This window comes from Arvicola amphibius, chromosome 15 (assembly GCF_903992535.2).
Source record: "Arvicola amphibius chromosome 15, mArvAmp1.2, whole genome shotgun sequence".
NCBI lineage: Eukaryota > Metazoa > Chordata > Mammalia > Rodentia > Cricetidae > Arvicola > Arvicola amphibius.
In genome coordinates, this window is record NC_052061.1 from 42,768,872 (window position 1) to 42,794,915 (window position 26,044).

At 46.9% G+C, this 26,044-nt stretch overlaps 1 protein-coding gene across 1 annotated transcript in view; it reads right to left on the minus strand.

Annotated features, from left to right (window-relative positions):
* The window catches only part of Cdyl2 (chromodomain Y like 2), a 158,823-nt gene that overhangs the window by 38,313 nt on the left and 94,466 nt on the right, over nucleotides 1-26,044 (minus strand). The window contains exon 2 of the mRNA XM_038313282.1: nucleotides 9,205-9,784. Coding sequence (XP_038169210.1) covers nucleotides 9,205-9,784 — 580 coding nt within the window. The remainder of the gene's footprint in view (nucleotides 1-9,204; nucleotides 9,785-26,044) is intronic.

The window sequence follows — 26,044 nt, forward strand, 5'->3', positions numbered from 1 at the left end:
ATCAAATTATAAAAATTAGAATATTGACAAAAAGAGTTAGCCATCAACAAACCTCTGTCACATGGCAGGTGATATTCTAACAGCTTTCTATAAATTACTTCAATTAATTTTTTTTGCCCCAACTTATGAAGCATGACTGCATTTCATCAGTGGGCCCAGAGAAGCAAGGCAATCTATCTGAGGTAGCAAGTGGATGGCTGACTGCCCAGCATGGTGTGTGCTGGCTGATGCCTATGCCTGGGCAGCTCCTGGGGCCAGAGACGTGAGAGCGTGAAAAATACACTCCGGGGCTAAGAACCTAAAATTAAACAACTGAGCTTGGAAGAGCATTACGGAGACTGGCAGTGGCCAGGGTTGTCAAGAGTGTGTACTTTTGCAGCAGCATGAGTGTCATCAGAGAGAGGGACAATTAAGTCCCTGCACAGTGTAAAAAAAAAAAACAAAACTTCATGGCTAAAAGGAAGAGAATAGATCTACATGCCCTTGACCAAAAAGGGGGACAGGACTGGCTCAGAGTTTAGGAGGCAGCTTGTGATAGAACAAGGTACAAATGCCACTACTCAGATGTCACCTCAGGAAGGCCTTGAAGATGGTGATGACGGATGGATGGATGGATGGATGGATGGATGGATGGATGGATGGATGGATGGCTGGATGGATGGGTGGGTGGATGGATGGATGGCTAGATGGGTGGGTGGGTGGATGGATGGATGGATGGATGGATGGATGGGTCGGGCTTTGCTTCCTAGTTGCTGTGATAAAATGTTGACCAACAACAGCTTGTGAAGAAAGGGTTTAATTGGCTTACATGTCAGAGTCAGTCATGGAGGGAAGTCAGGATAAGAACTTGAGGAACCTGGAGACAGGAGTTGAGGCAGAGACCATGGAGAAATGCTGCTTACTGGCATGGTTTCCCACATCTTGCTTAACTAACTTTCCTATACAGCCCTGGCCCACCTGCCAAGGGATGGCACTACCCAGAGTGGTCTTGGCTTACATCAATCAGCAATTAAGGAAAATGTCCCACAGGCATAGCTAAGGGCTAATCTGATCCAGGCAATTCTTCAGTTGGGGCTCCCTCTTCTCAGATGATTCCAGGTTTGTGTCAAGCTGGCAGTTGAAGGTAACTATAACAGATGGTAAAGAGACAGTAGCCAGGGAGAAAGAAAGGGGGTAGACAGAGAGAGAGAGAGAGAGAGAGAGAGAGAGAGAGAGAGAGAGAGAGAGAGAGAGAGAGAGAGAGAGAGGGAGATGGGGGGGGAAAGAAAGGGAGGAATGAAGGAAGGAAGGAGAGATAGACGGTATATTGATGTAGGATTCCCCTCTGTATGCTGTCAATATGTTTTACTGCCATTGGTTAATAAAGAAACTTCTTTCAGCCAATGGCTTAATAGAATAAAGCCAGGCAGAAAATCCAAACTGAGATGTACAAAGAGAGTAGGTAGAGTCAGAGGGAAGGCATGTGACTGCCGAAGGAGAAAGACGTGAGTTTCCAGTCAGAACCTTACCAGTGGGCCACAACCCTCATGGTAAAATACAAAATAATAGAAATGGATTAATTTAAGACATAAGACCTAGCCAATAAGAAGCGTGAGCTAATAGGCCAAGCAGTGTTGTAATAATACGGTTTCTGTGTTACTATTTCAGGTCTGGGTGGCTGGGAAACGAACAAGCAGCCTCAGCATACAGTATATAGACAAATACATTGATGCTGGGCAGATGAAAAGGAATGAAAGAGAGAAAGACAAATTGACAGGTGCTAGATGCTAGATAGAAAGTAAGTGGATGGGCGGTATATGGATGATGATAGATACAATTCATGGATTACCAATCAATAGGTGATACGTAAATAATAATATTTATTCTCATGACTCAATCAACATTGGAGTAGCTACTTAATAACTATTACATATATGTGTATAAACTACATAAAATAATGAATAATAAACCTAGAGAATAGCCCAGAAACCATCATAAAAGAACATTAATATCAACTACCTCTAAATAAAATTTTAGGGGAATAAGAGGGAGATATGGACTTGGAATGTTTTACAACACACATGTATTATTTTTGTAACTTAAAAAATAGAAAGAAAGAGGAGGGAAAAGGAAAGAAAGAAAGAGAGAAAGAGAGAAAGAGAGAAAGAGAGAAAGAAAGAAAGAAAGAAAGAAAGAAAGAAAGAAAGAAAGAAAGAAAGAAAGACAGACAGACATACTATAAGGACTTATCTGTGCCACATTGGAACAATTCATTTCTTCCCTCACTTGGAGTTACCATGACTCTGTAAGTATAGTAAAAGATTATTTTTAAAAAAACAAACAGAAATGCAGGGACAGTAAGATGGGTCGGCAGGCAAAGGTGTTTGCTGTGCTGTCAAGCCTTATGACCTGAGTTCAATCCTCTGGAAGAAGAGAACCAAGCCCTCCTGCAAGTTGTTTTCTGAACTCCAGAAGTATGAATCCCCCAGAAGTATGCCATAGCTTACACAAGCAGGCGTGCATGCACACAAACACACACACATACACGAGAGGGCAGAGAGAGAGAGAGAGAGAGAGAGAGAGAGAGAGAGAGAGAGAGAGAGAGAGAGAGAGAGAGAGAGAGAGAGAGAGAGAGAGAAGCAATTAAAATAACTGAAGAAAGTCAACTTCCCTCCTGAGCTTGCCAGTGGTTAGGTTGCTCCTTGTTGGAGCTCTAGATTTTCCATCTCAGCCTGGTGCCCTCTGTGGGGTGTAGTAGCCAACTTGGACCAGGATTTAGCTTCACCACATAAAGGGCTTAAATGCATCCATTAGCACCAGCTACTTGCCACACACCGAAGGGTAAACACAAACCCCTTAAGTCTTCATATTACTGAGATTGAAAATTCTCCCCCTCTGAACACCAAAAGGATTGGTCAAGCCTGGTTTCACATGTGTAGCTGGTACTGGACAAATGTAAAAAGAACAACTGTGGTCCAGGTATCACAGGGAAATCGAGGGCCATCGCTGAAGATGTTCAGAGTCATCCTGCATCAGATGCCCCTGTGCCTCTTTCAGGACAAGCTCACTGCTCTGGGAAGTAATAGTAGCTGAGAGAACCAGAGTTCAAAATCAGAACAAAGAGAAGTGTCTAGAACAGTTTCGAGGAAGTGTTGGAGGAACTGAGAGAAGCCAAAGGTTTACTCGGGATGCTCCAAGTGAGACCAACTTATAATTTTCCTTTCCCACCTCCCTGCCTGGTTTGGAAATCCACACTGTCCGAGGCTCATCAGAGAAGACTGAAGTGTGTTCTCTTTTCCAATTCTCTGCAAAGTCTGCATGAGTGAGGGGCAGCCCACTCTAGAAACCTCGCTTACAGTACTTATTCTAGAAATAAAGACTACACAACTATATTGGCCTTGTGTTCCCACCGGATTCTTCTGAGTGCTTTCTAAGAGTGAGTTCAGTCTTGGTAAGCTGTATTTATTTTAGTTTGGGTGTGTGTATATGTGACAGGGGGAGGAAAGGACAGACAGGCGGACAGACAGGCGGACAGACAGGCGGACAGACAGAGAGACTCATGTATCTCAGGCTGGCCCTGAGCTTGTCAAAGATAATCTTGAATTCCTGACCACCTCTATCTACCTTCAGAGCACTACCATTACGGGCAGGCACCGCCACATTTGCGGAGGCTCTAACTCAAGACTTCATGCATGCCAGGAAAGCACTCTAAGAACTGGCCTTAAGTTGTATTTTTTTTAATAAAATCTATCACTTTACCAAGGTTTGCAGATGTGAGTCAGTGAAGTAGATCCCACTCCCTCACCCCTGATTCTGGTCAGAGTATGTTTGTGGGTAACCAGGGCTTACAAATTGCTTTCTCTGCACCGAAGTCAAGTGGGAAGTGCTTCAGGGGTCAGCTCTGGGGTCCAGTTGCCTAGGTCTGTCTCCTGACCCCAAACTGTGCACTTATAACCTCCATCTGCACTTTAATAGGAAGGGTAGACCAGCTGCCTCTCAGGACTGCCATGAGGATCACAGAACATCCTTTGTAAACGCCATGTCTCAGGAGAGTCCCTTTACCTTACGTCTCCCGCACCAAGTTCTCATCTCACACTTTAATGTTTCACGGAGGCTAGAAGAAGGTTTTCAAGGGTAAGCATGCCTACTCTCCAGCGAGGCCACTGGCTTCCACAACCACCTATATTTTCATCTGACCACCCACAGCTGATGAGTCAATAGTGGTGGTTCCCAAAGTGGGGTTCCTGCGTCAACAGTACCACCTGGAACTTGTTGGAAATGTCTATGTTCTGGCTCCAGCCTACACCAGGCTCTGACCCACCCTCCAGGGTGCTAAGTCTGGCCCTGCCTTTGAGAGGTCCCAAGTTCTCCCCATGCTGACACTCAGTGTAAATTGCTTTTGAAAAAAAATTTGTGTGCATCTCAGTTCTGCTCCACAGAAAGAAAAGCAATAACCACAGTGGAGAACGTGTAGGCTGAAATGAGCATTCTATATGAGAAGGCTGGGATCCCTTCAAACAATCAATGAGAAGAAAAATGGCAAATGATGCCCCTCTGAGGGGGAGGACATGCGAGGGCAGGGACGATGCTGGGAACAGTGAATCATGCAAGGCTTGGGTGACAGACAGCCGTCAAGACATGGGGGAAATGATCCGTGGCAATCAAAGAAGGGTGGCCATGGGAACTGAGGGTCCCTGAGCACTTGAAGAGCAATGAGTAGTTACGCTTTGCCCAAGGGCTCAAAGGGAATGAGGATGCCTGACAGGGAATGCCCCCTTAAGGTTAAAGCACAAGTTAGTCTGTCAAAGAACCAGGCTGTGACTTCTGTGGACAGTCAAGACAAAGGAGTGCTCCCGGCATAACAGGAGAGAGGGGCTCCCTAAGCAGCCAGCTTCTAGTCATAACTGAAGCCTGTCTTTCTTAAGAAACAGGAAGGAGGGAGGAATGGATGGAAGGCTAGAGAAAGTCAGAGGGGGGAGGGAGAGACAGAGGGAGGGAGGGATGGAGGGACCGATGGAGGGAGAGAGAGAGAGAGGGAGGGAGGGAGGGAGGGAGGGAGGGAGGGAGGGAGGGAAGGAGGGAGGGAGAGAGGGAGAGAGAAGGAGGGAGGGAGGGAGAGACAGAGAGAAGGAGGGAGGGAGGGAGAGAGAGAATCTTTGTCGGAAGTGCACAGGCAAAGAAGAGACCTTTATGAAACCACGCTGTTACAAGTTTAAAATGTGAGGAACAGCTCCAGATCTAGCAGTGAGGGATCTATGAGCCACAGCTCACAGCCACACATGTCCGCGGGGGCGGCCATCCACACTCAGCTATTAAAACTCATCGTTTGACAGGAGTGACTCACACCTGCCCCCATCCCCATTCATTGGATGGGGTGGAGCTCATTCTAACAAGCTCCCAAAGGGACACCGAGGCAGATGGTCCCTGAACCACAAAGTCATTTGTCACTACAGGAGAAGAATCAGAATAGAGATGGGCACTGAGCCACAGCATATACATCACAAGCTTCAGCAGGGAGAGGCGTGGTGTGAAACCAAAATGTGTCACCCACTGAGGCCCTGGTTTTGGTTTTTCCCTATAGCATAAGGAAGTCCGCAGTCAATGGGAAGTGTATTATATAAGCTACTTTTCTCTAAGTAGAACTTGTCACTTATAAGTAAGAACCATATAAGAATCAACACCCCATCCCAAAGCACTGCCATGAGGTGCAGCCAGGAGCCCTCTGACCCTTTCTGCAGGGCAAAGAGGGGACTCCTGGTGCTGCATCCCACTGGCTATAGGGCACCAGGTCCTTGGTGTGAAGGCCCAGAAGGGAAATAGCCAATGTCTAACCTAGATGTGGTTGTAGCCCCAAGGAAAGCTTTTCTCTGGACAGACACATGAATGGAGATGCTGGGTCTCAGTCCACCTCTAACTCCTTGCTGGAAAGACCCAGAATGACAACACTTCCCATATGGGGTCTTGTCTATGAATCTCAGACTACCCTCTTTGCAGGGTTCTGCCTCCCCTTTCCCGAGTCTTGACAGACCAGGATAATAAGCTAGTTGTAACAAAAGTGTTAAAGGGTAATTGTGTCTGGGGGCATTTCTCATACTCGTGACGACAGAAAACTTGTATGTAAATATGGGAAAGCCACTCCATGTCCTACACATGACTCTGTTTATGGAATCAGCTTGGGTCAACTCACAGCCAGAGGCCACCAGTGTAGCAGAGGGTAGATTGTAAGTCATAAAAGATGAACCCCTGAATCCTCACTGCCTCTCTCTACTCTAGCACCCAGCAGGGCAGTGATCCTGAACAGATGCTCCAAGAATCAGAACTGAATTAAGGGGGCTGGTGCCTGATGGGAAACGACATCACCCTCTCATCCTGGAACGACGTCTGAAACACAGAAGTCACCGAGGCGCCTGGTAAGATCTGGTCTTCTGGACTCCATCCGAGACTCAGTTCCTCAGATACTGTGGGATCTGCCTACATTTGTCGCAGGTACCCAGGGGATATTACACATAGGAAATATGAGACCAACAGCCTTCTCCTCATGGGAGCTTGGGGACACCAACACGAAAGGATGTAATTAAGCAAAAGGGTTTGGAACAGCCGCAAACACAATAGAGGTGGGCGGCTTCTTCCCCTCTGTTCCAGCTGGGGCCCTTGGATGTGTGGATATACACTATTTGAGGAAGGTGGAAAGATAAGGGACCAAGGAGGAGGATGGTCCAGAATAGCTGCAAACTCCCAGAGACTTCAGAAGGTGGGCTACGCTAGTTTCCCAGATGATGGAGTGCTGGGTTCTGTTAGCGGGTCATCATTCAAGGAAGCTCAACGCAGAGCAAGCGGCTAGTGATTCCACTCCACTGGAGAAGGTAGCACAAGGGGGGAGATACTCCCTCGGTACTTCACACTGCTGTCCAGTAGTCAGTCAGTCATCTCTCATGCCCCTCCTTGCTCTTGGGGAAGCTGCAGGCCTGGTAGGGGTATCAGTGGCTCAGTTGCTGGGTTCCCACCCAGGCTCCTGCGCCTGTACCTGGAGAGCCTAAGAGGTTTCCCATTGCCTCCCTTCCCGCATCAACAGGGGATCCTGCCACTGCTGGCAGCTGTCACGGGAACATCAAACGCGGGTGTTTATGCCAAGCCTCATTTACACAAGCTACTTCTCCCCCAAGAGATGAATGTTTCAAACAAACAGCGCTTCCATATGCTAGAGGCACAGCACAGCAGCACTGGGGATCCCCAGACGGAAACATGAGTCAGGCTGGGGCAGACGCCTAAAGAAATCCTGTTAGGGTGAAATTCCTCTCTGGAGCAGGAGGAACCCTGATGGAGCATGCTCAGAATGGTCCAGACCCCACACTTAGCATCATCACTGATGAACTGGCCTCATGGTCCAGTCAGCTGCACCACCCGCATCCCAGCAGCCCTGTTCAGACATGCACACACACTCATTTCATCAGGGCCATCTGAGGGCCCTGCACATTGGGCACAGATTGTTGTGTGCCCAGAAAGTATTTTCTGAAGCCCCTGAGGCTTGGGGATCTGATCCCCCAAAGATGAAGATGTTGCCTGCAGGTATAAACAAAGGTGTTTGAGAAAAGAGGAGGCATGGAACGGGAACACACAGCTTGCCCAAGGACACAGGCCACTGAGGTCTCTGCTAAGGAGCCATCTGGCCACTGAGGAAGTCTCAGCATGGGAAGCTGAAGTCACCCAGGTCACGGCCTCCTCCTTTAATTCTGCTTCCGGAGACTGTAGGAGGGAGGAAATTGACCATCTAACGTGAGCCGCACACAGTCTGCATTGCTTCCCAGACAGAGAAGAAAGGGGCAGGCAAGACAGCAGGCACAGGATGGGGCTGTAACTGCATTTAGGACTCACTATGGTCTGGGTGTTGGGGTTCCCTCTCCCCTAAAAGTCATCGCTTGAAGCCTAATTCCCCCACTTAGCAGTATCAAGAGGCAGAACCTGTAGGAGAGGACAAAGTCATGAGAACTCCCACCCTGAATGGGATTAATGACTTTATAAGAGAAGCTCCGGGCTAGCCTGGGCAACAGTGTGAGTCCAAGGCAAGCCTGGTCTAAACATAGAGAGAAATTAAACACAGAATCATGAAAGGAGGTGGGCTGTCATAACCACCAAATAAGCACACAGGTAGAAGTCATGCTCCATCTACAAGGAACATCCCTCAGCAGCCCTGGCTGTTGCCTACTCCACCTTGGACTTCCCAGTCCCTAGAACCGTGAGAATTACGTTTCCATGGTGACCTAGTCTCGGTCATTTTGTGACAGCATCCTGACTACATTAAAGCAGGACATGATAAAGAAATGAAGTTCATCACCTATGTAGTGACACCAGCAGGGAAGGCATCTCCCATCATGTGTTGGTGTGGCGAGCTTCACCTGGTCACTATAAGATCACAAGCAAGGCTGTAAGTGAGACCTATGGGAGGTGCTGGCCCTCTGGGGATGACCCCTGCATTTCAGGGTGTGAGAATGCTTGAGCTGCCTTCCGGGATGTAGATCTAGTGTGGTGGCCACAGCTGTGGGTGTCCGGCAGTGTACGAGGGACTCTCTTTCTCTCTTTCTGTATATAAAGCACAGGGGAATGGATGCCCCCAGCCCTCTTTACATTACAGGATCTCACTAAGTGGCTCAGGCTGGCCATGAACTCAACCTGTAGCCCAGAGCGACCTTAAACTTGCAAGCTTCCTTCTTTAGCATCCCACATAGCTAGGATGGCAGGCCTAGCTGTAGTTAGGCCTTTGTAAGCCATCACAGACCCCACCTGAGCATCTATGGCTGGGTATTCCCAAATGAAAAGGTATCTAATAACAGACATGGGTTTGAGGTCAGGTTTACACGCCCCTGATATGAGAGACAAGGCAGTATTAACAGTCGCTAAGAGTCAAAGACAGGAGGTGTGAATTATGTGTTTCCTTAGGTTGAAAGAAAAATCAGACCAAGGGACGAGAGAGGTGGCTTGGTTGGAAGAGTGCTTACTTAACATGCAAAAATTCCCTGTGTTCCGCCTCTACCGAAGCCAGGATATAACAGTGCCTGGCTAGAGCGCCAACACTCAGGAGGCAGAGGCGGGAGATAGGGAGGTTAAGGCCATTCTAGAATACTTAGTGAGTTTGAGGCCAGCCTGGGCTACCTCAGATCCTATTTCAAACAACAACAAAACTGCTGGCGACAGCCAAAGCCAACCCCAAGAGAAAGAAAAGCCACAAACCGACTCCGTTCTCCACCAGCGCAGAGTGGGTCCCGTCACAGTCGCTGGCATCCTGCTCTCCAACCTGGTCACTCAAATCCAAATCCAGCTGATGGGACCCATTCCCAAAGTGCGCCTCTTCCTTCTCAGAACCAGCATCTCCGTTCTCCAAGCCGTTCTGAGTCTTCTTCATGGGCATGATTTGCAAGCCACTGGGAGTAGTCCTATAGGACACAGACTTAGTGGCCCCAGGGGCCTTCCCTGAAGACCCCTTCTTGGGCCTGGACAGAGGAGAGTTGATACGTTTCCGCTTGTGGGAGGCTGATTTGCTTTTCCCAGGCTCCAGGGGCCTGTGGGGGAGCCTCTCCACTGGCGGGCTGCGGGTGTCACGGAGGAGCTTGGAGGCTGCAGCCTGCTTTCCTGACTTCACTTTCTTGTCCTTGGACACATGCAGCCCGTTGAACTCGTCAATAAACTCCTCGCAGTGCAGGAGGTGATGCTCTGGCTCCCACGTGTCCTCGGAGCTGCCGTAGCCTTTCCATCGGATGAGGTATTCCCATTTCCCCTTCTTGTTCTTCCTCTTGTCCACAATCCTTTCGACCTGAGAAAGCCAGACAAGACAGTGAGAACCAGGGCATTGCCATCCTCTCTCTAAAGTGCCTCGGGCCATCTTAGGGCCAGCTACAGATGGATAGGCGGACACTGAGTCCCCGAGAACGTCGGCCGGAAGAGCCCCCAACACCCACGCTAGAGCTTTTAGAGTGGGAAATTATTAACAGCAAAGCTTGCCTGATCCTCTGCAGACATGCCAAGGCCACGCACTCGAGAAGCTTTAAGACAGACAAGGATGCAAATGTAGAGATGAAGCCGTGTGGAGCGTTGGTTGAGAAATAGACAAGCATTAGGTGTGGCAGGTGACATGTAATATTGGACCGCCCAGATGACTTGGCTTTCAATGAGAGCCTTGGGTTCAGGTTTACAAGAAAAACTGTCCCATGCACTCTGCAAAACACTTGCACTTTATCTGGGTGGGTGCCCAAGCCTCACAAGGTCATAAAACAAACTGCACAGCCGTTGCTCTCTGAGGCTCCGGTATTTGCTATTTCAAGTGAGGGTCTCTGATCAAGTCAATCCCAGGCAGCGAGTGCTAGGGAGAGAGCTGGCTTGTGTGAGAACGTGGCTGAAAGGCTGGGGTTTTAGTCTAGCTGCGGAACACCTGCCATGCAGACAAGCGGCCCTGGGTTGGACTCCGCAGCCCTGCCCCTCCCACTCAAAACTAAAACATCACAGTCGTGATGTTTCATGGTGCCTCTTCAGGCTATATCCCCCTAGTAGCATCCCGCATCCACCCTCACACTCCCTCTTCTTGAAATAGCACTATGGGATTTCTCTAGAAATTCTTGTTTTGGGGGGTTGCAAAGTAGACTTTGAAAGACCCATCTGACGAGGATTTCTACTCTTAAAAAATAAGTAATATTAATTGAGCAATAATACATATGGCATCATACTAATTTATCTTTGTCGTATCACTGCTATTTTTATATAACAAATCCTTTTTAAAAGATTTTTGTATTTATACATATGTGGGCGGGGGGGAGTAGTGCATGTGTGGAGTACATGCCGAGGCTAGTGGAGGTGTGGCTGAGCTGAAGTCACAGGTGGGAGTGAGCAACCCGACCTAGGTGTTACGAACCAAGCTCAGGTCCTCTGCAAGTGCATTACATGCTCTTAAAGGCTGAGCCATCTCTTCAGTCCCTGTAAAATAAATCTAATGCATAGCTTTCATTAACATACACGAGGCATTTCTGAGGTGGACGCTGTACGGAATGGGGGCCTGAGGACTTACTTGCCCATCACATTTTCTCCCGACATCCCAATAAAGTAAGAAACTTCAGCCAGGTGGTGGTGGTGCACGTCTTTAATTCTAGCACTCGGGAGGCAGAGGCAGGCGAGCTCTGTGAGTTCAAGGCCAGCCTGGTCTACAAGAGCTAGTTTCCAGGACAGGTTCCAAAGCTACAGAGAAGCCCTATCTTGAAAAAAAAAACAAAAAAAAAATCTTCTCTGTCTCTACTTTACAATGAGGACACTAGGGCACAGAGACAAGTCACTTACATCCCAGAACTGCTAAGGGAAGACTGCTAAGGGAAGACCCGGGGTTAGAACATCTCTTACCCCAAATGTTCTCTCTCAATCCCCATACCAGGCTGCCCTTCTCAGGGGCAAGAATCTTTCATATTGGACAAAATAGATTTGCATCCACCAAGCCAGGTTCTCCCCAGTGCAGCCTCCTCAGCTGCCACACAGGAGTGCAACATGGAGGCAGAGAAACGAGTACAGCACTTGTTAAGAGACTGCCAGATGCCGGGCATACGGCCGTGGGAGACACTGTCTTTCTCCCACCATCAGCTGGAGAGGCTGGCTGTACTGCTTAGGGCTTCTATTGCTGTGATAAAACATCTCCACCTAAAGGAACTTGGGAGAGAAATGGTTTGTTTCAGATTACAACTCTCAGGTCCCACGTCATCACTGAGGGAAGGAACTGAAGCAACAGCCATGGAGGAATGCTGCTTCTTGGCAGCAATTTTACCCTCTACGGCTCCCCCAGCCTGCTTTCCGGTACAACTCAAACCCATCTACCCAGAGTTGGCACCACCCACAGTGGGCTGGGCCTTCCCACCTCAATTATTATCCAAGTATATGCCCTACAGATGTGCCTGTATTCCAGTCTTAAGGGGGTATTTTCTCCATTCAAATGCCTTTTTCCTATCAATATCTAGGGATGTATCAAACACGGTACATGAGGCACTTGCCCAGGAGCATAAAAGCCTGGCTACAGCAGAGGTGGGTCTGAACCTATTGCCTGTGTCCAACCCACGTTCTACTGTCTAGAAGCACATCCCCTTATATCCCACAGATAAACACATTCGGGGTAATGCTGGGTCTGTGCTAATAGCTGATGCATTAAAGTGAAGGGTTGTTTTTATTCAAAAAAAATTAAACATTTATTTATTTATTATATGGGGTGTATATGCCACTCTGCACATGTGGCGATCAGAAGGCAGCCTGCAGGAACTAATTCTTCTTCCACTGTGTGGGATCCAGGGATCAAACGTGAGTCATCAGATTTGGTGGCAAGTGCCTTTGCCTGCTGAGTCATCTCAAGTGACACAAGCCAGGGGTACTTTTCGAGCTCATTTACTATCCTTTCAACCTCATTATCCACTTGAATTTGGATTTGTCAGTGGCAGCTGGTCAAGGTGCAAAGAATGAGTGTCTACAGAGTACTCGGCTCTAAACGAGACGCCTGTATCATGCGTCCTCCCACTAAGGTTCAAGTATCATCACAGAAGAGGGGGCAAAAGTTAAGAGCCAGCGACTGGAGGAGGACTTGAGAGAAATAAAATCCTCTGGACATGACTATTGGGGTAAGGGTTGCTTGTTCATTCCGGCCACCCAGCCACAAAATAACCACTCAGAAAACCATATTATTTGCAATACTGTTTGGCCAATAGCTTAAGCATATTTCTGGCTAAACTCATATCCTAAACTAATCCATTTCTCTTACTCTGTATATCGCTACATGGCTGTGGCTTACCAGCTAAAGTTCCCAGCATCTGTCTCAGGTGGCGGATCCATGGCTTGCCCTAACTCCACCTTCCTCCTCTCATGCTATAGGCCAAACCAGATTTCTTTATTCATTAACCAATAAAATCAACACATAGACAGAAGGACCGCCCACACCACACGACGGAACCACTGAGCTCATGAACTCATAGCAACTATGACCACCCACACAAAATCAAGCCAGCCAATACTCCAGCATGGAGAGAGGGGGGGTCACAAGCCTCCCCAGCTGAGGAGCTGTTGACAGTTGACAGCTTCTGGGGAAGGGAGCTGGTTTTCTGCAAGGGTGTGACCCCTGGCAGGTTGACCCAACTCCAATGGAAGGCCCACACCCATTTACATATGGGTAGCACAAACTGGACTCAGTGGGTTCTAAAACAGAGAGCATAAAAGCACAAAGTTGGGAAGGATGTAGGAAGGGAGGTGGTTGTTGGAGGACTTAGGGGGAGAATCAGGGGTGTTCAAAATATATCTTATGATTGTATGAAATTCTCAAGAATTAATAAAAGTCTATATCATTTTTTAAATGTGCTGGTACATGCCTCGAGCCCCAGCCCTTGGGAAGTTGAGAAGGGCAGATCTGTGGATTTGAGGCTAGCTTATTCTATATAAAGAGCTCTGCCCTTCAGCCCCCAGGCACTCAGTTTTCATGAGAATTAGTAAAACGCTACATTCAAACACGTTTCTTTTGTTGTTGTTGTTTCCCTTGGTGCTACTGGAGACTGGACCCAGGACCCAGGACCTCCTCGAGAAGGCTAAGTCCTGCCCTCTCCTGCAGCCACGCTCCTGCTCTTCACCTGCACGTTTCGGTGTCCACAGAGTTCATTCCAGGATGAAAGTCCAATCCACTGGCACTGAACTACAAGCAAAGACAAGAGCTCCTGAAACTTAGGAAAGAGAATACAGAAGGGAGAGGGGGTGCAGTGAGCGTGATCATGGTTGTAAAGTATGAGAGACAAGGGGCCCTTTGACTCTGCATGTTTACAGGTTGAAGTTTCGTGAACTGTGGTCATCTCCCTGGGTGGTGAACATATAACGGGAGCTATGGGAAGTAACGAGGTGGCTTTTAGTGCTCCGCCTTCATAAATCCGGATCTAGCTAGGTCACACCTCCTCGTCATAATACTGCCTCTCAGACAATTTTAACTGACTCCTTAATTGACTCATCTCTGCTTGAATTCACCTCTTTCTATTACAATTTCCTTCCTTACAAGACTCTGTTTTAGATGCATTGCATAAATCACACAAACTCAATAACAGTTCTTCTATTTTAAAATACACCTGGGACCAATTCATCCTTCCCCCAACCTGCGGGGTCAAAGGTGCTGCCTGTCAATCATAATAACACCTCAGGAAGCTCAGAGCCTGCAGCTTTGTTTCCTTTGAGGACATTGTAGGGGAAAGACTCTGTGCAGTTGACAGAATAGGAAAAGGTAATAAGCAGCTTGGCAGTGTCCGGAATGGCAGCATGCCCAAGGACACCCGCCTAGACTGTCACAAGCAAATACACAGCTCTTGGGAGCTAAGGGGTGTTTAACAGAATGGAGGTCTCTGCTCTAGAAAGTATAGGTTTAACTCCTGTAGAGAAGGGATTCCTCCCACAGATAAAGCAGAAGGCAATGTTACACGGTGGGTGGATATGCAGGTGGGTGGGTTGATGGATGATAAGAGGATCATGACATATGGTGGGACAAACAGATAAACAGATAGATGCAAGGGTGGATGAATGCATAGACGGATGGGTAGCTGGGGTAAATGATGGGTGGTTGGGTAGACGATGAATGGGAAAGCATGATTAAATGAATGGATGATGGGTAGATGGGTAAACAGATGGATGCATGGGTGGATGAAGGCATGGATGGATGGGTAGCTACATAAATGATAGCTGGTTGGGTGGATGGATGGATGGATGGATGGATGGATGATGGATCCATGGAAGGATGACTGATGGATGAATAGACAGTTGACAGGTAAAAGAATGGGTAGAGGGTTGAGGTCATGAAGTGATGAGCAGATGAATGGACAGCAGTCACATTAAAATGAAGTCAGATAATATTAAGAACCAAGGCTTTATAACAAGACCCCTATTAAGTCCTACCATGTATTTCTAAACTCATTTATAAATGTCTTTAGGCCTATGGTGACTCATAGAGCAAAGAGCAAGGAGAAAGTAACTGGCCGATCTCGCTGGGTGACTGTGGATAACATACGAATAAGAGTTTTCGCATTCCACAATACAAGTTAGTTAATCTTGTGTAGCCTCCTATGACCACAACACTTGCCGGTGTCTATGATCAGAATGTTTCCCTGCCTTGTACAAAATGACCTCAGGTGACAATCAGCTCCTCCCCAAAGAGAAGTGAGAGTCTACCGACTTGGATACATCTCTCCAAGTACAGAAGAGAGCTGGACACAGCAGTGCTACTGCAGAATCCAGGAGCTGTGGAGAAGGGTGCAGAGTCTAGATGGCGGGATCCCACACTGGAGTGGGGAGCTAGTTCTACTCTCTTCAAGTTACAGAAGGTTTCAACAGACCATGGCTTCCACCCCGTCCTACCCATAAAGCCACTGAATGCGTAAACTAACTCAATATCAACTTAAAATAGAACTTAATAATATCACCCCAGTATCCTGCTGTTTCTGCTGTTTAAAGAAATACAAAAAACCAAAACCAACCAACCAAACAAACAAAAAACCCTGCCACCTTTATTCCTATGGCTGGAAACTTGCCCAGCCGCTCGGGATCTCAGTTTCTCCGTGTGTGGAAGAAACAATATCAGCACCAACAGGCCGGGGAGGAGGGGGGGGGTGGAAGGGCTGCAATACAGAGGAGCACATTCAGAAGCCCACAACACCTGCGATCAAATGGGACCGCTCTCCTGTGCGTGAAGCCAGTGGACAGCACTGCATTATATGGCTTCGTCTGGTCTTTAAAACAAACAAGAAAGGTACTTTTCAGGTTTTGAAAAAAAAAAAAAACAATTGCTCTTTCTGAAAAACCAAAATGCCTCCAGGGAACCAGGGGAAAGATGACCCTAAGCATCTCACTTTGGCCACTGTCATCTCTGGTGACTCGCCCTTCTTGATGCTTCTTTCTCTGCTGGCTGAGGCTCAAGTCACCCAGACTTGACCTTGCCTGTGATTTCAAGATTTCCTACCTGAGACATCTCATGTTGCTGGAACCCCTCCCCCCACCTCTGTCCTGTCTCCCAACTCCTCACTCCTTCTGACAGCAGAGGTGAGACCCTGGTCTGGACAATCCCATCTCCTGACACGTCACCTACCTGTACAGGCCACCAGTTTTATCTAGAGCTCAGTCCTTGCAAATGGGGGACTTGCCAATGCAATCTCCTTGGGCTTATATGCACACACAAACACGTGAATGGTATCAGAAGAGCTGTCATGCCCGCATCCCACAGGCTCCTTTTTTTCAGAGATGAGCAATATGAGATGCTGAACTATTCCTTAGGGCTCAACTAAATTGTTCATTAACGTTTATGCTCTCTGATCCCAGTTAACTCGAGATGACGCTACTCCAGGTGGGGACAGGGAGGTCCTCATGCAATCATTACTTGTGTCACGGTGACCCCAGGATGACTGTCCCATTAGGAATAATAATGATGGCAGTCCCCGGAATTACAGTAATCATGAATAAAGTGTTGGGTCTCATTTCAGTGCCCACTCTTTCAGCGGGCATCATTCTCACCACTTGACAAGTGGGGAGACTGAGGCTCAGGGAAAATGGTGACTTCTTTGCAACACATATCCAACAGGTGGATCAAGATTTGCCCTGAAGTGAAATATCAGGCTTTGTTGACTTCCCATGGGAAGCCTTACCGCTTCTGAGGAGTGGATGGCGTGTGCGGAGAGAAGGGTGGAACAGGAGGAGGGACAGGAATGGGAATGGGGATAGCTATGTAAAATGAGAAAAGATCATATTAAAAAATTCTTAATAAAAAATATTTGAATTCAGGGTCACTGGATTCCATATCCACACATGACCAGCAGGAAGCTATCGGACAGACATCAACTCCGTGGGCCATCAATATTCAGGGGAAGGCATGAAGAAGGAAATCGCTTCACAGATAAGATTCACTGGATAGACCCCTGTGAACAGAGACACACCATGTCCAGCATAAAACCACAGGGCACAGAGAGTGAGTGCCAGGTGACGTGTAAGACAGAGTAAGGGATGTGCCCTGAGGAGGAAGGTTAAGAGGCCCGGGGCAGACAAAGGCAGAGAGGCAAAGACAAGATCCTCCCTCTTTGCCTCAGAAGACTCCTCAGTCAGTAGTTAAGAATATTACAGTTCACAGTGTTTGTCTCCCTATGTGCAGGTGCGTGTGTGTGTGTGTGTGTGTGTGTGTGTGGCGCACGCGCGCATGCACACGCACAGATGTAAGTATGGTTGCCAGAGATCGATGCTGACTGTCTTTGTACATGACTCTTCACCTTTTTTATTGAGACATGTTCTCTCACTGAACCTGGAGCTTTATCATTTATCATTTTGGCTCTACAGGTTATGCAGGGAGCCCTGGGATTCCTCTGCTTCTCCCCCTTTACCTCACAGAACTGGGGTTACAGGTGTGTTCCACCACACCTGGAAACTGGCTTTATATCCGTGCTGGGAATCCAAAGCCATATCCTTGAGCTGCATAACCAATGCTTTGTCTACTGAGATAGCTCCTGTAACAGGCTCTTTTGGACCATCGGCTTCCAAATTGTGACACAGAGACTTATTATCAATTATACAAGCTCAGCCTATAGCTTAGGCTTGTTTCTAACAACTTATAACTTAGCCCATTTCTATTCATCTATGTGCTGTCATGTGACTTGTGGCTTTTACCTCTCCTCCCGCATGTCTTGCTCCCTCCCCAGCTAGCAACTCCTCCTTTCTTCTTCCCTAAGACCTCTCTGTCCCCAGAAGTCCTGCCTAAACTCTTCCTGCCTGTCTGTTAGCCATTCACCTCTTAATTAAACCAACCACAGTGACTCATCTCCACACAGTGTAAAGGAATATTCGGCAGCAATCTCCATGACTTGGTATTTTAATATTCCCCGAAATTGCTCTTCTGGATGGAGGAGGATTGTCTAATAGCTTGCAAATATTTTGAAAAAAAAAAAAAACAGGGGGTCTCCGCCTTCAGGAAAAACAAATATATCGACAAAATGGCCAGAAAAATCATAGTATTTTTCTCTGGAGCATACAGAAAACTGAACAAGGAAATACTTTCTAAAGTGAATAAATGGTATTATGTCCACATAGGAGACACTTGGCAAAGACCAGAAAATTGAGAAGTGCAGGCGCTCAGAGCATGTGCACAGGTAGTACACTGATTATAAGTGGCACACCTGAGAGATTGGGTGTCAGGCAAAACTTAGTCCTGGGACCAAAGTCTCACTGAGGACAGAGTGGGCAGGCGAAACGGCACAACGGATCTGGTGACAAAAGACACCAGAAAAGTCTCTGAGATACAGAAACAGTCTCCAATTTAAGCACAGTGGTGAGACAGACACCTGTCAGTCACTCTAACACTTAAGATGTGCAGGTTTACTGAAGGTGAAGACCCACAGATGTGGAAAGAGAAAATGGGCATCTTAAATCAAATGAGAAGATGGAAATAAGGTCCGTGGTACAAAATGACTTTAAAAGCAAAATAACCTTAAGAAATAGAAGCCGGTGGAGAAAAGTTAAGAAAGGAGAAATGAGACTAAATATAACCCCCACCAAAAATAATCAAACCTGTGTGTACATACTTACCGCGGTATTGTTTCTAACTGCCTGGATCTCAAATGAGCAGCAATCCTTCAGCAAGGAAGCAGATACACAAACTGAAGGGAATTCACAGAACTAACCGCCACTCAGAAATGAAAGGCAGCAAGCCACTGATTCTCCCAGCAGCCAGAGTAAATCTTAAATTCATTCTACACAATGGTAGAAGATGGACTCGAAGGGCTATGACTCATACATAGTTCCATTTGTATGACATCCTGGGAAAAACTAAAACCACAGAGATGGGGAGGTCTGTGGGTGTCAGAAGCCACTGTGGAGGGGAGGATTGCACAGAACTACACAAGGGGATTTTTTTTATGTGATGGAAATGCCTTACTGGACGGTGGCAGTGATCATGTGACTCCACACAGGTGTCAAAGCCAACACAACTATGTATAGACCACAAAGTGACCTTTAATATACGTATTTTGAAAAAAAATACAGCTGAGGGTGGGCTGTGAAGATAATTAGTTGATATGTTTGCCACACAAGTTTAAGGACCTAACCTTGCATTCCTAGAATCCACATAAGCCCATACACAGTGAGCTGGGGAGGTGGAGACAGGAGCTTGCTGGCCTGCCGGTCTAGCCAAACATCAGTCAGCTCTAGGTTCACTGAAAGATCCTGTCTCAAAAATATAAGGAGAAACATGATAGAGGCAAACACCTGCCATTGAGTCCTGCCCTGCACACACAAATCAGTCAGAATGCCAGGGGGACCTAGGACGGAATGATGTCTGTGACAACTGACTCTCACAGTGACACAAAGATGTGGTGTCACCTGAATGAAGGGGATGGGGAAAGAAGCTGCCCATGTAATTTCAAGAAAAGAAAGCATCTTTATTGTAAAATACAGGTAATGATCATACACAGGATTCGATACAAACAACAGACTCTAGTTGGTAAATTTGCTTCTCACACAGATACACAAGATGGGGATACACACATGTATGTGTGTATGTATGGCACATGCATGTTATACATGTGTTAATATATGTTCACATACATATGAACACATACTAGGTTTGAACAGATGAGTGAATAAACCAGAGGCTTTAGGAGTCAGGTTATCCACAGGCGATGAAATCATATATGACACCTACAAATACATAAACATACTTACAGATGCCATGGGTTGGTGTGCACACACAGTGTCTCCTACACCCGAACTCTGAGAAGCAGAGACACCCAGCAGCCATAAACACACTTAGCATATCCATGATTCTCCAACAGAAGGAGCCAGTGTCCCCCAGAGAATCCCTAGACAGGCTGTGCACCAAATGAACCTGGAGCAGAGTCCTGCGATGCCCACAATGATGGGAGAATGAAGGAGCCGCTGCCCATGACCAGAGCTGGTACACTTTCAGGAACACCTACCATGGGTCATCCATTATGACCCCAAAGCACAATAAATGTCTCTAGGCAGTCTAGCACAAATAAATTAAATAATCTGTAGCTGGCAGAATATGGCCTGGATATGGCTCAATGCCGGCTTAGAGAGATAAGATTTCGTTGGCACACACCCATGCCCTTCTTATATGCAATACCTGTGGTCCATGCTACAAGCACAGAGGTGAGCTGCCATGGCACAGACTGAGCATCATGAAAAGCCAAAACCATGCACTATCTCATTATACAAAGTTCTAGAATGAACAAGCAAGGTGACAGAAGGAAAAATATTCCTATTAGAATAATGCCAAATAATAAAAGTTAAAAAAAAAAAAAAAGAGGATCAAAGAGGTGGTTCAGCCAGTTAAAGAATGTGTCACACAGCCTGGAGATATGAGCTTGATTTCTAGCACCCACGAAGAAGGAGAAGAGAACTGAAGCCACAGCTGGTTCCCCTCCATCCATGTGTGCACCACCTTACACACACAAACATGCACATATACTCTTACACCTTTCATACACACACCATGCACTCACACACACACTCTCACACCCTCACACACACGTCATGCACAGTCACAAACACCATGCACACTGACACACACCATGCACTCACACACACACACACACCCTCACACACACATCATGCACACTCACACACACACACCCTCACACACACACACATCATGCACACACAAACACACCATGCACTCACACACACACTCTCACACCCTCACACACACGTCATGCACAGTCACAAACACCATGCACACTGACACACACCATGCACTCACACACACACACACACCCTCACACACATATCATGCACACTCACACACACACCCTCACACACAAACACACCATGCACTCAAACACACACTCTCAGACACTCACACACATGTCATGCACACTCTCACACACACACTCTCTCACACACACACACCCTCACACACTCTATGCACACTCACAAACACAGCAATAATTCTAAAATATTTTTAAAAGAAGAAGGAGGAAAGCCAAACTCACCAAGAGAACACTGCTATCTGTAGCAGAGAAAGCTCCAGGAGAACCAGGATGTGCACACACCTTTAAAGAGTCTCTTCCGACACATTTAACTCATGAGCTGATCTAACAGGGAGGGGCTGGTTCCCCATCCTTCAGGAAGAGGGACATAATTCCTCTCTGTCACAGGAAATATTGGGAAACTAAGCAGGTAAACCACGAGACTCTACTCAGTGATCTTTCCGAAGCTTACATGAATGGAGGTGATCCCATGGTGCTGCTGGGTAGAAAGTCGTAATATATTAATGCTGCCAGTTTGCAACAAATTGATCAATAAATATAATGCAATTACAGACAGAATCCCAGTGAGTCCATTTCCAGAATACTACAGAATGATTCTTGGGAACCACTGGGAGAATTAAACAAAAATAGACAAGAAGTCTTTGAAAAAGCGTAGCGGGAAAGCAGTTCCCCAATTACATAATTAAGCCCGATTGTAAAAAGCCACCAGCATCGTGCGCTAGGGCAGGAAAAATAGATCAACTGAGAGAGAACACAAGCCTGGGAACGTCCCTGAGAGAATTAGGGGATGTAATTCATAAAAGAGGAACATCCGGCTCCCTATCGGATGGAAGGGTTTGGGAAGGTGTACTGGGATGGATAAATGGGAATAGAAGGGAAAGACACCCATTTCACAGTGGAGGAAATAGTGTGGCCTTTAAAGTTTAATTCCAGATGGTTTCAAGAGTCAGAATACCTAAACACCACACACACACACACACACACACACACACACACACCTCTGCCTCTGTCTCTTTCTCTTTCATGTCACACACATAAACCCATCAAATGGAACACTATGTTCTTCATGGTAGAATATCCTTTGAACACCCACACCCCTTGTAACTCCATGCTACATCCCTTCCCACCAGGGGATGGGCTGTACTTTCCAGTCCTTGACTGCGGACTGCTCTTGGGACTTGCCTTAACAAATGGGATGTGATGGGCATGGTGTCACACTCAAAAGCTGGGACAGAGCTAGCCCTGCGGCAGCTTTCTGCTCCTAACTCCTCCTTTGCTGACCTAAGGCCACCATTGGAAGATGCCATTCTGGCACAACAGAGGACACGTAAGTCCCAACCAGCAACCAGTATGTCATGCTATGGAACCTTCCATCCCTACTGCTTGAGTGAGCCCAGATTAGGCCAGCAGAGAAACCAGTCAACTCACAGCCAATCATGAGGGACGAGCACCTGCCGTTGTCTTGATGCAGTAAATTTATCACTGATACACTATACTATAAAATTTAAATTTTATATTATGTCGGTCATGTTAAATATAAACATACACATTTCTACAGAAAAGGATAAGAGGAGATATTAACTGGAATATAAAAACTTACTTATAAAATTTATAAAATTATCATACACACACACACACAGGCAAACAGAAAGCCAATGGTGTTACAAGAATGCTCTCTTAAGAGTAGGATAATAATTGTTGTTCTCTACTTTCCTGTACTTCTCTCCACAGACACACAAATAGAGGCTCACAATTTAAAAATTAGAGTTTTATCTCCCCAGCTAGATGGTGGGCCCTCTGTAGCAGGACACTAATTCCAGTTGATAACCCTAATACCTATGACAAAAGACGGAAATAACAGACTCGCGATGAATGAGCAAACATGGAGAACTATGAGCTTGTTGCTCCCCCAGACTCAGGTCTGGACTCCTGCTACCACTGCCAACCCACACCTCTGCCCAGATTTCCCCATCAACCACTAAGCCAGACTGCATCTAGCAAACGATTGCCACCCAGTGCTCAGCAAACTTGTTCTGGGAAAGCACAGATAGAAAATACTTTAGACTTGGTAGGTCATACAGTCTCTGTCACAACCCCTTGACTATAGCCTTGAAAGGAAGAGACAACCAGAAATAGGCAACAGATAGACAGCTATTGATGTGTTCCAATAAAACACTATTCATAAAAAACAGGCAGTCAACCCAGCCCATGGCCATGCCTGGGCACCTCTGTTAGGATCTATCTAGTCCCTCTTCTCTTAACAGTAAATATCAAAACTATCTTCCCTCAACTTACCTGGTTTATTTGCTGGGGGAGGCATGTATCGCATGTCTACTGTATGCTGGGCAGAGTGCTAAGACTTCAGAGGGATGAAGACTGAACATCCAAGGCATGGTCTAGGACCTTAGGGAACTTAGTGTCCAGTGGGGATTCTGATGGGAAGGTGCTCACTCTTCTCTCTTGTGTATCTTTCAGGAAAAGACATAAAACCCAACTGCTGAGGGACTGAATGCTACTAAGAGCATGTGCGGCTGGCACAAGGGCTCAGCAGGTGAAGATGCTTGCTGCACAAGCCTGATGCCCTGAGTTCCATACCAAAATCCACAGATAAAAACAAGGAGAAAAGCTGTCTCCACAAAGTTGTGTCCTGGCCTGCGTGTGCATGTGGGCATACACCATACACATGCACATGCGCACGCGCACACACACACAATTATTTTAAGAAACACAAATCAATTATCCCACTAGCTGCTCCACGACTATCAACAAACTGTCCCAAGAACATCAAACATCTGTAAAAAGCACATTTTTTTCTCAACACTCCTCCGAGCTCATGAGCTCAGAACTTAGGAGGCAAAGTTGGATCCATCTTCTCAAAGTAGGTGCTTCAAGGCTCTAGCCTTGGACAAATTAACCCGAGCCTGAGTCCAGGCTCTACTACTCTGCAACACATAAAAAGACCCAAAGCATCCATTTTCACCTCCCCAAGCCCCAGTTCTCCTGGGACCGTATTACTGCTTATTTCAGGGTTCAGATGAAATAGTGTTTGGCGAGAACTCACGAATACTAAGAAAGCATTGTGCAGAAAGTGTAAAGCGCAGGGGTTCAGTGAAGGATCAGCTCCAATGAGGGAGATGGCAAGAAACTAAAGAGCGGGGAGGAACGGGTTTGGAGCAGTGCCTTTTCAAGTACAGACAATCAAATCATCGCATCGGATCAAGATGGAAGAAAGGCTTCCTGTAAAGCTGCAAGGGCAGACAGAGGGGCTCAGACGACTCCGTCCTAGACGTCTCTCCTAGCCATGAAATGGAGGTCTGAGCACAGGCAGGCTGTCTCAGCTGTGTTCTGAGAAGACCGAGGAATTGATGGAGGTAGAGCCGGGACTCACAAGGTGCACAGGAGCCGATGAATTCCCATGACCCACTCCATGCCCCAGGGCCATCTCACACAGACTAGGTAGGAACTTGGAGGTTGACTCGGGATAGAATAAAACATTTTTACAGAACAAAAATAAGTGTGGGGAAAACATCTTAAACAAGATGATCCTTGTTCACAAGTCCTTCTAGTTTGATGACTTTAAATGCCCTAGGCAAGGCAGCAGCATCAAATGGTCCAGCACAGGATGCTTGCTTAGATTGTCTTCATCAGCCTCTGGGTGGTGTGACAGTGTCATCCAAGGTACAGAGACTCGAGTCTGAAACCACGGTCCCTTCCTTGTCTTTAGCAGAAATTTTGTGTACACACAAAAAGTACCTGTCTTAACCAAACAGCCAAATCCAGCTGGCAGAGAGGCAGCCCCAGTGAGCTCAGAAAACACAGCTTTTCTGGCCCCTCACACAAGTTGAAGAATACTACTTCAGGGGACTTTCCCATAAGGGCACCACTGTCTCCTCAATATTTACCAGCTCAGTCCGGAAAGTGTTTGGTATACTAGTATGCTAAGAACATGGCTTGGATACCCCCCAGAACCCATGTTTTAAAAGGGAGGCCCTGAAGCACGTGCTTCTAAGTCAAGCTTTGGGGACAAGGAAGGCGGAAAGAGTTCCTGGAGCTCACTGGCTGCCAGGCTAACTGAAATCAGTGAGCTCCAGGTTCAGTGAGAGACGCTGTCTCAAAACACAAGGTGGAGAAGACTGGAGAAGACATTCAGTGTCAACGCTGCCCTCCACAGGTATGTGCATGCACAAACACAGGAATATTCACACACACACACACACACACACACACACAGGGATTATTATCTAGATGAGGATAACCGATGAACCGATGGCAGAAGACATATCTTAACTGTGCGGGACAGCATCCCATGGGCTGAGGTCCCGGACTGAATGAAAAGAAAGAAGTGAGCTGAGCACCAGCGTTCAACTCTCTCCGCTTCCTGACCATACGGTGTGAGCAGCTGCTTCAAGCTCCAGAACTTCCCTGCCAAGGTGGACTAAACCCTTGAAGTGTGGGCCAAAAAAACACCCCTCTCCGTTCGGCTGATTCTGCCAGTGTATTTTATCACAACAACAAGACAAATCACACATACATACATACGGACATGCATACATGATATTACAGAAGCAAAACGACATGGGGGGGGAGTGAAGGGGACTAGTGGGAGGGAGAAGACAGAAGGCAGAGGGAAGAAGAATCTGTAGGGAAAACATGATCAACCCGTGTCATATTTTCTATGGAAAATGTTTCCATGAAACCCAGTAATGTGCACAAGGAACACATGTCAATGACATCAAAGAGGAATGTCAGCGCTATTCCCCTGGTACAGCCCCACTACTGCCTTGGGAGAGGGCCAATGACATCCCACCCAGGGGGTGAGGCTCAGTATCTCACCAAATAGAAAACCCAGTTTAATCCTCCAGATAGCAAAAGGCATCACGGGACCCACCAGGCAATCAATAACAGTTAGCTAGTGACCAGACTTCCCTTTAACGTGGTTGAATAGATGGTATGGACCTCTTTAATGGATGCAGTGAGCGAGAGGCTCATCTGGCGGCTCAAGTTGTTTGTGGTTCGTGGGATAAGGACAGAGAGGCACGCATCTAGCAATGATGGAATCTTAGTGGATGCCATCCTCATGAAAATATTCTAGCCAACAAAAATGCACTGGCTACGAAGCAAAACAAGGCAATTACCTGTCTACATTCCCTTTTAAAATAACAAGAAAAGCCTGCTGGCAGCCAGCTCCTGTTTGCAAACTGAAAGGAAATGCCAGGCACCAACCAAACAAGAGGAAATCCAACCAGAAAAAGTACACCGGGACCACTTAAACT